General features: G+C 43.8%; 1 protein-coding gene across 3 annotated transcripts in view; it reads left to right on the top strand.

Annotated features, from left to right (window-relative positions):
• The window catches only part of scube3 (signal peptide, CUB domain, EGF-like 3), a 252,461-nt gene that overhangs the window by 168,691 nt on the left and 70,916 nt on the right, over positions 1 to 12,854 (top strand). The window contains exon 7 of one of the 3 annotated variants that reach the window (XM_083769220.1): positions 12,295 to 12,342. The exons of the other annotated variants lie outside the window; for them this stretch is intronic. Within the exon in view, the coding sequence (XP_083625346.1) occupies positions 12,295 to 12,342 (48 nt within the window). The remainder of the gene's footprint in view (positions 1 to 12,294; positions 12,343 to 12,854) is intronic. 3 annotated transcript variants of the gene reach the window in all.

Below are 12,854 nucleotides of genomic sequence, written 5' to 3'. Positions count from 1 at the left end.
GCACTCATACGCACGCACGCACACACCAAGCACAAACACACTTTACACGGATCAAAAGAGAGAAACTGTCTGATTAAGCAGGAGTTTAATCGAATTTGTCAAAACCACTCAAATTGGTTTTGATTCAAATTGGAGTTTTCGAAATTGGGAGCAAAGAGGCTCCTCGAGATTGGTTTCTTTTAGATGAGAGCTTCTCAAAGCGGGGAGCGGGGACCCCAGGGGTCCATGGCGGGGGTTCCAGGGGGTCCCCAACAAATCAAAATGAGTTAACCCATTTTGACCCGAGATCAGATTCTAAAAATGTCTGTTTGAAAATGACAGTTTTCTGAAAAAGCTATGTTTCTATGTCAGTCGTTCTTCGATTTTACAAAAATAGCAGACCTACAAGCTCGTAGCGCGCCATTCTTTTAAAACACAAATCTCTTATTGTATTTTCAGGTCCATGGCCTAAACGTTTGAGAATGACCGTTTTAACGGATCAAAAGAGAAACAATTTGTTTGAAGCTTGAGTTTAATCAAATGAGTCAAAAGCCAATCTAATTTGTTTGATTCCAAATTCTAATTTAAGATCGCTCGAGTTTGTGCATCCAACTTATTATTTTTCATTATTGGTTGGGGGGGAATTCGCCGAAGAAAGACAGCAGATCTACAAGTTTGCATTGTGAGCTTGAAGATCAGCTATTGTCAGGGCGTACAGAGCCAAATTCATTCATTCAAGTATTGAGGGTTTGAGTTGTTAGCCTGCATGTCTGAGATACACATTGACATACATGTTCACAACACTGATGGAAACACGTTGAAGAGCCCTGAGTTTAGATGAACATGGTTATAGTGGGGAGGAGATAGGAGCTAGGGATCTAGTGGGGAGGAGAGAGGGGCTAGGGAGCTAGTGGGGAGGAGAGAGGGGCTAGGGATCTAGTGGGGAGGAGATAGGGGCTAGGGATCTAGTGGGGAGGAGATAGGGGCTAGGGATCTAGTGGGGAGGAGATAGGAGCTAGGGATCTAGTGGGGAGGAGATAGGAGCTAGGGATCTAGTGGGGAGGAGATAGGGGCTAGGGATCTAGTGGGGAGGAGATAGGAGCTAGGGATCTAGTGGGGAGGAGATTGTAGCTAGGGATCTAGTGGGGAGGAGATAGGAGCTAGTACTCATGCGATGTGACACATTTTGAGCTTGTAGATCTGCCATTTTCAAAGGATTTTCATTCAATGAATACATTTGAAAACTTGTGAAATGATCGATACTTTCTACTTTTGGGTACTTTGAGTATATTGCAGTATTGATACTTTTACTTACAGTATGTAAAAACTGTGAATAGATAGCCTAGTTTTTTTCCACCACTGATCATGTGGAAGTATTCATTCTGCTACAGCACAGCAGATCATAAACACACACAAACAGCAGGCAGATGTCGGACATGCTAAGCAGCAGGCATCTGAGGGGCTTGTCACACTATGCCGTACGCACACGCGTGCACACGCGAGCGCACACGCGGCCGTATTGCTAAACCTGTGAGGACACATGATGAAGTGAGGACATTTTAGGACAGCGTCGAAAGTAGCTGAAAGTAGCTGATCCGACCTGAACTACAATTAAGCTCACAACTGGTCGCACTGTGATCCTTTGTGAGCTAGATCTGCTTTTTAACCCCAGCATCATGTTATGCTTTAGCTATTGAAAAATAGCCGATCTACAAGCTCGTAGCACGCCACCGAGTGGCGCGCTACGAGCTTGCAGGTCTGCTATTTTAGAAAAATCGAAGAACGACTGACACAGAAACATAGCTTTTTCAGAAAACTGTCAGGATGTAGAAGACATTTTTAGAATCTGATCTCAGGTCAAATGGGTTATAACAGTATAACTCTCACCCTTGAACCCTAAAACTATATAATGTTTAATACTAATAATCCTGAAATGAATCTTTTCCTAATTATCTAATTCCCTAATACATTTTCTAATAATCCTAATCTACCATTACGAAGTTTGTCTGTTAGGCAAATTCTACTACACTGATGATGGGCATTTGTGCGCACGCACGCACGCACGCACGCACGCACGCACGCACGCACGCACGCATGCATGCACGCACGCACGCTCACGTGTGCAGAGAGAGAGAGAGAGAGAGATGGTTATCTTCTCTTCACAAACTCACAGGCATGCAAATAAGTACACAAACATATCCGTGGTGTGCACACATGCAGACATGCATGATGCATGTAAACACAAGTATCCTACATGCACATGCAGCTCACATAAACATCCATGGGGTGGTCCATGCATTCACACAGTGCTGTGTGCGCGCTACACCGGTCCTTCTCAAACACCGTCCAGTCAAGCAAGGACCCCCAAATTGATATATATTTGGCCACGGATCCCCTCATCTGAAAATGTTTTGTGTCGGGGACCGCCATGAAGAGAAGATTTATGTGAAAAGCAGATTATTTCAAAATGACCTTTCCAACATATAGAAGATAGAAGATATTTTTCAATGACTCTCGCAGCGAGGCACGAAATGACACGCTGTGAGCTACTATTGTTTTCATATAGGCAACGTATAAAACATTGATAAAGTGGTTAAAATGCTGCATTAACACATTTTGCTGGGGACCCCCTGACCCTATACCTTGTGAACCACTGCATTGGTATATCTCAGAGTACGTGACTCTGATCTTGTGGTATGGTGCATGCTGGGATATGGAGTGCTTTAGCTGTGAACGGTGCATGCTTTGTGGCCTGCTTACCCAGTGACATATATAACCCATAACCTGGCGCTGGTCTGATGACTTTCAATGACAATGTATCACCGTCAATACATACACACACGCACAGCGTTGTGTCATCAGGGGCGTCAATACAGCTGGTGGGTGGAGCTTGGGGTAAAGCTCAGAGTTCTCCCAGCTGGAATAAACAGTGGGGTGTTGGGTTAATACTCATTTAAACGTATAGGTGTCGTGGCCATTCGATAAGGAACGCTACTTTTTTAGAAAATGAAACAAGCTAGTCCGATTGGAAAGTTTTCCCTGACTGCGGCACATGATCCAACACAACACAATGACCTGATATATCAGCCTGGTAAGAGACACTTTTCTATAGATCAGTTACACTTACTAGTCCTTACCCGTTGTGAGATATTGCCCCCCGTTTGCGTTTTCGCATTTTTTATTCACTAATAAATTCATTATTAATTTATACGTTAAGACCTCCACATTATTATGGTTAATGCCTGTGTGAAAAGTGGGAGTGATTGGTTCAGGTAGTGAGGAGCTACGGCATGCAGTTACAGTGACAGACAGACAGACAGACATTGTCAGAATTATAGTATGATGATTATAGTATGATTGTAATTTATAAAAAGCCATTAATTCATCAATGATGTTTATAGAACACGTTTTAGTGAATTCCAAGTAGGCTATACCAACACCATTAGTTTGGAAGTGGGGTATTATTATGCAGAGTTTATGCGGTTTCAAACCTACAGAAAATACAGTTTAAAATTAAAACATGGCAATGAATACGGAGCTAAAGCAGTGTGTAAATCCTGCAGAATATTAAATGGTGAACGGCACTTTGCCAAACGATAATGGCTCCTGCTGAAACTCTCTCTAAACGACTTAGAATTCACTACAACGTGTTCTACCAAGACGCCTGAGGGCGAGAAGTGGCCTCGCCCTAAAGGACGAGGTCGGGTACACGCATCCGCCTGGGTGACGGCAGACTGCTGGGTGAGCGCTGGCGCTTTGGCATGGGGGGAGGGGTCAGATCAACATATGGAATGAATTCTGTACTGGCCATATCGTGTCTTGAGTGTACAGTGTTTGATGATGTCAGATAAACATATGGAATGTCAGAAACAGGTCACCTCCATATATGGAGATCTAAGCGTGCCAGCAGGCGCAGTGTCAAGTGTACAGGGTTTGATGAAGATCTAGCTCGAGCCGGGCCTTAATTTTTGTGCCTGTTGAGAACTCTGGTTTTCGCCGGCTGCCGGGCGTGGCTGTACTAATAACTGGGGCAGGCCCGTCTAGAGTTTAAATGGACAGGTATCAGTCAACAGGCCCGTCTAGAGTTTAAATGGACAGGTATCAGTCAAAAGGCCCGTCTAGAGTTTAAATGGACAGGTATCAGTCAACAGGCCCGTCTAGAGTTTAAATGGACAGGTACCAGTCAAAAGGCCCGTCTAGAGTTTAAATGGACAGGTATCAGTCAACAGGCCCGTCTAGAGTTTAAATGGACAGGTATCAGTCAACAGGCCCGTCTAGAGTTTAAATGGACAGGTATCAGTCAACAGGCCCGTCTAGAGTTTAAATGGACAGGTATCAGTCAAAAGGCCCGTCTAGAGTTTAAATGGACAGGTATCAGTCAACAGGCCCGTCTAGAGTTTAAATGGACAGGTATCAGTCAACAGGCCCGTCTAGAGTTTAAATGGACAGGTATCAGTCAAAAGGCCCGTCTAGAGTTTAAATGGACAGGTATCAGTCAAAAGGCCCGTCTAGAGTTTAAATGGACAGGTATCAGTCAAAAGGCCCGTCTAGAGTTTAAATGGACAGGTACCAGTCAACAGGCCCGTCTAGAGTTTAAATGGACAGGTATCAGTCAACAGGCCCGTCTAGAGTTTAAATGGACAGGTATCAGTCAACAGGCCCGTCTAGAGTTTAAATGGACAGGTATCAGTCAACAGGCCCGTCTAGAGTTTAAATGGACAGGTATCAGTCAAAAGGCCCGTCTAGAGTTTAAATGGACAGGTATCAGTCAACAGGCCCGTCTAGAGTTTAAATGGACAGGTACCAGTCAAAAGGCCCGTCTAGAGTTTAAATGGACAGGTATCAGTCAACAGGCCCGTCTAGAGTTTAAATGGACAGGTATCAGTCAACAGGCCCGTCTAGAGTTTAAATGGACAGGTATCAGTCAACAGGCCCGTCTAGAGTTTAAATGGACAGGTATCAGTCAAAAGGCCCGTCTAGAGTTTAAATGGACAGGTATCAGTCAACAGGCCCGTCTAGAGTTTAAATGGACAGGTATCAGTCAAAAGGCCCGTCTAGAGTTTAAATGGACAGGTATCAGTCAACAGGCCCGTCTAGAGTTTAAATGGACAGGTATCAGTCAACAGGCCCGTCTAGAGTTTAAATGGACAGGTATCAGTCAACAGGCCCGTCTAGAGTTTAAATGGACAGGTATCAGTCAAAAGGCCCGTCTAGAGTTTAAATGGACAGGTATCAGTCAACAGGCCCGTCTACAGTTTAAATGGACAGGTATCAGTCAACAGGCCCGTCTAGAGTTTAAATGGACAGGTATCAGTCAAAAGGCCCGTCTAGAGTTTAAATGGACAGGTATCAGTCAAAAGGCCCGTCTAGAGTTTAAATGGACAGGTATCAGTCAAAAGGCCCGTCTAGAGTTTAAATGGACAGGTACCAGTCAACAGGCCCGTCTAGAGTTTAAATGGACAGGTATCAGTCAACAGGCCCGTCTAGAGTTTAAATGGACAGGTATCAGTCAACAGGCCCGTCTAGAGTTTAAATGGACAGGTATCAGTCAACAGGCCCGTCTAGAGTTTAAATGGACAGGTATCAGTCAAAAGGCCCGTCTAGAGTTTAAATGGACAGGTATCAGTCAACAGGCCCGTCTAGAGTTTAAATGGACAGGTATCAGTCAACAGGCCCGTCTAGAGTTTAAATGGACAGGTATCAGTCAAAAGGCCCGTCTAGAGTTTAAATGGACAGGTATCAGTCAAAAGGCCCGTCTAGAGTTTAAATGGACAGGTATCAGTCAAAAGGCCCGTCTAGAGTTTAAATGGACAGGTACCAGTCAACAGGCCCGTCTAGAGTTAAAATGGACAGGTATCAGTCAACAGGCCCGTCTAGAGTTTAAATGGACAGGTATCAGTCAACAGGCCCGTCTAGAGTTTAAATGGACAGGTATCAGTCAACAGGCCCGTCTAGAGTTTAAATGGACAGGTATCAGTCAAAAGGCCCGTCTAGAGTTTAAATGGACAGGTATCAGTCAACAGGCCCGTCTAGAGTTTAAATGGACAGGTACCAGTCAAAAGGCCCGTCTAGAGTTTAAATGGACAGGTATCAGTCAACAGGCCCGTCTAGAGTTTAAATGGACAGGTATCAGTCAACAGGCCCGTCTAGAGTTTAAATGGACAGGTATCAGTCAACAGGCCCGTCTAGAGTTTAAATGGACAGGTATCAGTCAACAGGCCCGTCTAGAGTTTAAATGGACATGCAGGTATCAGTCAAAAGGCCCGTCTAGAGTTTAAATGGACAGGTATCAGTCAACAGGCCCGTCTAGAGTTTAAATGGACAGGTATCAGTCAACAGGCCCGTCTAGAGTTTAAATGGACAGGTATCAGTCAACAGGCCCGTCTAGAGTTTAAATGGACAGGTATCAGTCAAAAGTAAGCTGCCGGGCGAGCGCTGGCTCTTTGGCATGGGGGGGGGTATGGAATGAATTCTGTACTGGCCATATGGAGATCTAAGGGTGGCAGCGGGGGGGCAGTGTCTTGAGTGTACAGGGTTTGATGAGGGCCGGGTTGGGCTGAGCCTTAATTTTCGGGCCTGTTGAGAACTCTAGTTTTCGTCGGCTGCCGGGCGTGGCTGTACTAATAACTTTGGGGGGGGCCCGTCTAGAGTTTAAATGGACAGGTATCAGTCAAAAGGGAGACAATGAGAGGAAAGGATGGATGGATGTTTTGTAACATGGAGGGAGAGGGAGATCATGATGGAGAGGAAAACAGATCTCCGATCTCGGTGGTGCATATAAGGACAATCTGACTCTGATTATAAAACCACTTGAACCTCAGCATAAACCAAACATCTACAATTAAACCCACAACACGTCGCAACGCAATACACTGTGAGCTCATTTTGGTAGCCCTGACCTGAACGCACGTTCTCCATTTAGCCCTTACGCCTACATAAATGTTCAGATTTAAAATATAAAGTGCTCACCCCACGGGCCACGGATGCTACAATTCTGATCGTATATTCCGTATCAGACCTAAATTAACCATTAAACGTTTTGTTTATATAATACCCAAAATGACTGCATGGCTAATTACCTCAAACCATTTTTTTTCTCTCTGTTTCAAGAATAACCAATTTAACATTGAGGGGCCATGCGCTCTTCTGAAGACCTGAAGCTATGGCATGGATTCCTCCAATCCTGGCCAGCAAATTGAATCGAGTATTTATATATTTTCTGGGCATTTGACTTTTGTTTTTATTTAAACGTCAAAGACAGGAATTTGAGGGCAGAGAGGCCGGGGCACAGGACATGCACCACCGGTCAGAGAGGCGGAATCGAACCGGGGGCGTTGTTGCAATTATGTGGTCGGCACTCTATCCTGTCAGCTTTCCGGCACCTCCCAAAACCTTTTTTGAGTGCATGGAGTGTTGTACCGTTGGTCTGATACCGCAAGACTGCTCTGGTCCATAGCATTAGGACTCCTGGTCCATAGCATTAGGACTTCTGGTCCATAGCATTAGGACTTCTGGTCCATAGCATTAGGACTTCTGGTCCATAGCATTAGGACTTCTGGTCCATAGCATTAGGACTTCTGGTCCATAGCGTTAGGACTTCTGGTCCATAGCGTTAGGACTTCTGGTCCATAGCATTAGGACTTCTGGTCCATAGCATTAGGACTTCTGGTCCATAGCATTAGGACTTCTGGTCCAAACTGTTAGGACTTCTTCTTATATGTGGCTCTTCGGGTATTGGTTTCATATCACTGGTAGAACAGTCTCTCGACTTAATTAAAGGATACCCTTTAGCTATACTGACCAAAACAAAGACGGATTTAATGCAAAACTATTTCTTTTTTTATGAACTACTGCTTTAAGGAGAAGTACATTTTCATGAAACAATCATTCGTAATATACTGGAAACAACCAAAACAATGCTGACTCCAATTAGTTCTATATAGTCCCCAAAAGGCCTTCCAAAGAACCTTTAGTCCGTTGCCAGGCTGTCAGTATTAATATAATTGTCCTCATAACCGCGTGAACACAAATAGAAATAAAGAAATATGTTTTTCTTAAAAAGTTATAGAACAAAGTTAATGTTTCTTGGCGAGACATTATAGTTGTGGAAACATGTTACATGTGTTTTATGACATCATGTTCCAGATCTGTCATTATGACATCACCACTTATCTTTGATGGCCGGAAGAAGATCTGACTGGAATGTTTAGCCTTTATTATCGCTGACACTATTATATTATTTAATTACGATTATCATTATTTATGTATTCTCCTGACACTAAGCCACATCTGTCACCTCCCGCTGAACTCAATGTAGGCTTAAAGTTGTATATTTTTTTACTTGTGTTTTACATTATGTTTTCCAATATCTATCTAGGCCTGTCAAAAATCACCACAACAAATATTGTGACACGTTGTGAACTTAAACTCTGATTTTCATTCAAACATTTAAAGGTATATTCAGTGATTTCACTTAATTCAAATATCACTTATTTTTTTGTTTTGTTGTGATACTCCTCTCTACTATAGAGTGTGCTGGCCATATAAGGAGTTCCTCCCTGTCCCCAGTTAACCCCTGGGGGTCAAAAAACCTTAGGTTTCGTTTTTGGCTCTCTATCCTGATTGGATGAAAGGCTTAGGTCCCAGCCAAAAACGAAACCTAAGGTTTTTTGAGTGAAATCACTGAATATACCTTTAAAAAATAAATTGGTCGCTATATACGGCAACAGCTAATTCCTGGTTTGAAAGGTATAGGCTATAACAATGAATAGGTGTTCCAGGTCTCAATGGGTTAAAAGAGTTTTGAGTTAGGTATAATTTCTTTGGCTTGTAGGCTTCTTGACAACAATTCCACAAGGCAGATAACGTAAATATCCGTACAGAAATACATGTCCCAAATACCCAGTGTCCAATGCCAAAAACGCAATTAAATCGCTAATCGCAATCAAGTGCTGTAGGTTAATTGTATCGCAAATGTGAAGGTATTGACGTTAGCCTATAGACCGATTCACCGATTTCCTGGGTGCGGCCATTACTGAGGTGTACCATTAAGCGCAACAGCACTGATTAGCTACACCTGGCCTACGGAGCACCTGCTCCATGGATTACACCTCAGTAATGGCCGCGCCCAGGGCACCCCTCTGTGAATCGGTCTATAGATATCTGTATAAAAAAACAGGCCGTCATTACATTTGGCTGTGAAATCACACAGCACCCTCTTCCTTGCCCCCTGGGTACTGCTGCTGATCGGAAAAACACCCTTCCATGTTTTTTATTGGGAGATTCTGCAGATCGAGACTGTAAAATAATTGAACGTACTGAGGGGGTGGAGCCTGTCAGCATGGAGTGTTTAACCTACTGAGGGGGTGGAGCCTGAGGGGGTGGAGCCTGTCAGCATGGAGTGTTGAACGTACTGAGGGGGTGGAGCCTGAGGGGGTGGAGCCTGTCAGCATGGAGTGTTTAACCTACTGAGGGGGTGGAGCCTGAGGGGGTGGAGCCTGTCAGCATGGAGTGTTGAACGTACTGAGGGGGTGGAGCCTGTCAGCATGGAGTGTTTAACCTACTGAGGGGGTGGAGCCTGAGGGGGTGGAGCCTGTCAGCATGGAGTGTTGAACGTACTGAGGGGGTGGAGCCTGTCAGCATGGAGTGTTGAACGTACTGAGGGGGTGGAGCCTGTCAGCATGGAGTGTTGGGTGGGAGGAGCTATGTCCTCTCGGTGTGGGCTCCTCACTGCCAGGTGAGCCAATAGGATACAACAGCAGTGAAATGAAGAAAATGCCAGCACTCATTGTATGTCCTTTTCATATGAATTTATTTACCTCTGACGTCGATAACGAACACGTTTCGGCCTGTGTGGCCTTTGTCAGCGTTACATTGTGTGTTAACGCTGACCATTTTCTTCATTTCAACTTGTATATTCGAGTGTTTGCGGGTTGACTGCTTCGGTGGTACTTTCTTACAACAGCAGTGACAAAACAGAAATGGATGGGAATAAACTAATAATAAATTGCGGTATAAACAGAGATAAAAAAACACTAAAGCATTTCACCACTACACGACGACACTACACAACATTCACAGGAACAAGTCGATGCCTCACAGTTTGAACATGCAATGTTGGAAGTTGGAACATGCTGTATTCCCCAAGCCACTTTGCGGCGTGTCACTGTTTCCTGTCACTCGTCTCCACTGTGCTATCCCAACAAAGCAGCACAAATAATACATGTTGTCTGTCTGTGTCGGGTGGAAACTGTTACCCTTCAAGATGCACATTCAAAAGCAGTATAGCAGATCTACAAGCTCAAAACGAACTTGCAGATCTGCTATACTATATTGATGCCGTTTTGTGATCAAGTAGAATAAAACAAAAAAATATGGAGATAAGAGGTTTCTGTCTGACAGCAGTACACAGCAGTGTTGTTTTCGTCGACTAAAACGAAGACGAAAAATGTTCGTCGACTACCTTTTCCACTGAAGAAAACTAAATGGAAACTAAATTAAAACTATGCTATGGTGACTAAAACTAAGACTAAATATACGGACAATTTCGTCAACAAATAAAAACTAGACTAAAATGTTAGGAAGGGACTAGTGGACAACAGATCCAGTATAAGTCATTTTACACTTTTCAGCAAGTGTAAAATAAGTAATTATGACGGCAACAAGGTCCGCAAAAATACATTTTAGTCGACTAAATCACCTGTAGATTTAGTCGACTAAAATCTTATGACATTTAGTCGACTAAAACTAGACTTAACACTAATACATTCCAGGTGACTAAAATGTGACTAAGACTAAGTGAAAACTATTCAGGAGACTATGACTAAAACTAAAATAGAAATTTGCTGCCAAAAACAACACTGGTACACAGTATATATATATATATATATATATGTATATATATATATATATATATATATATATATGCTACAGTACATACAGTATACACACCCCCACCCCAGTCTTGGATGGTGACACTAAGCGACCCCGAGTCCCGGAGCTCCACTGAGGAGCGGAGGTGACAGATGTTGACGGCGTGACACATCTGGCTTGTCTCTCTCTCTCTCTTAAACACCACTAACCACTTGGCTTCGTCTGTCAACACAGTGTTGGAATCAACTTTAAACTATACATCTGAAGCCTAATTTATACTCTGTAGTGCTGGCGGTGTCGCTCGGCCCGAAAAGTCCTTCTCCTCCAAGCGACACTGTCATGTCATGCTGCTGGGTTATAAATTCAACTTAACACTTTCTCTGCATTAGAGTAATCTGCATGTTTTAATGTGCTACACTTCTGCCTTGAGATGTCACTCTTTTCACCCTTAAAAGGACCACTTCGTACATTTCCAACCGTTATTTAAGTGACTCATTATGACATGGCACCATTTCCATCTGCTCACTCTGTGTCTCATTGGTGGACAGTTCAGACACCTGCCTACAGAAATACAGAATTTAACTTTAACTTACTGGAAAGTTATCATGATGAAATAGAAGTAACATTTCTTGTATTAATAAAAACAACTAAAAAAATAAGTTTAAAATCACCAAACCTGCCTAGCGATGATGTCACTGGTAGGCAGGTTTCTGAAGTCCACAGCCAACCAATGAGACGCAGAGTGAGCAGACATGGTTCCACCTTATAATGAGCATTAATTAGTGAGGACCGATTACATGAAGATCGGCTTGAAGATGGTTGAAATGGTCCTTAATTTAAACTAATTTATGCTCTGTCGCACGATGAGAACGGCCATGGAATAATAGCTGACCTACAAGCACATAGCCGAGCTTGTAGATCGGCTATTCTCTGCGTATACGTGGCCAACGTGTCAATCAGGATTCTGCTTGTTAGGAAAAGTTTACGATGGTAATAGAGTTAGTTGAGTTTTACACCTTGGTGTCAGGCTGTCTTGTTTCTGTCTTGAACAGATCAATGAGGTTGTTGTGCAGATCCCGTGGGCATCGATGCTTGTCTGTTTATTTGTTCGTGTCATTGAGTGGAGAGACTAATGTGTTTCCTCTGTACAATAAAACAGACAGTTGGACGCGGTTCACTCAGCCATTTGGAGCTGACAGCCTACATCACACACAAGCTCTGTTTCTTTTGTTTTGTTTTTTACTATTTGTGTGCGTGCGTGTGTGCTTGTATCACTATACTTGTGAGGACCGAATGTCCCCACAACTATAGTAGGATGTGAGAAATCGACATTGTGAGGACCATTTTCTTGGTGTGTGTGTGTGTGTGTGTGTGTGTGTGTGTGTGTGTGCGTGTGCGCGTGCGTGTGTGTGTGTACGTGTGTGTGTGTGTGTGTGTGTGCAGGAGAGAGGAGTGTCCAAACCTTGGCAGCGCCCCAGCTGTTTCCCAATGGTAAATATGTACGCCTCCCCCCTCCTCTGTTCGGGGGTCTTCTTGTCTGAGTCATGGCGGTGGTATGGAGGGTTAGAAAAAGTCCACCTTAACCTCCCTCTCCCTCTCTCTCTCTCTCTCTCTCTCTCTCCCCCTCTGTGGCCTTTGACCTCTCACTGCGCTCCTGTACCTTCCTCCTTCCTACTGTGAATGCCCTTCCAATAACAGCAGTGACTGTCCGCCATGTCAGAGAGCCATGCCTTGGCCAAACACAGCTGCAAGCCAGCCTCTCTTCTGACCATCAGCACACTCTGCACTGCATTAGCAACACTTAATCTGCATTTTACTTTATGTTTTTTTCATCGGGAATCACTTTTATTGTCACGTCACAGGTTTTACGACAGTGGATATAATAACCACTGCACTCTCTGACTGCTCTGGTTGCGTTGTCCTCTTATAACATAAACATTTGGTACGAGAGAAGAGTGGCACTCAGAGGGACGAGATAAGACCGTTCCCGCCTCGCAGGAAAA

The sequence above is a fragment of the Protomyctophum parallelum genome (genome assembly GCF_964188405.1).
Source record: "Protomyctophum parallelum genome assembly, chromosome: 7".
In the NCBI taxonomy this organism is placed as follows: domain Eukaryota; kingdom Metazoa; phylum Chordata; class Actinopteri; order Myctophiformes; family Myctophidae; genus Protomyctophum; species Protomyctophum parallelum.
The sequence above is the reverse complement of the archived record's forward strand: the minus strand, read 5'-3'. Positions and strand labels throughout refer to the sequence as shown.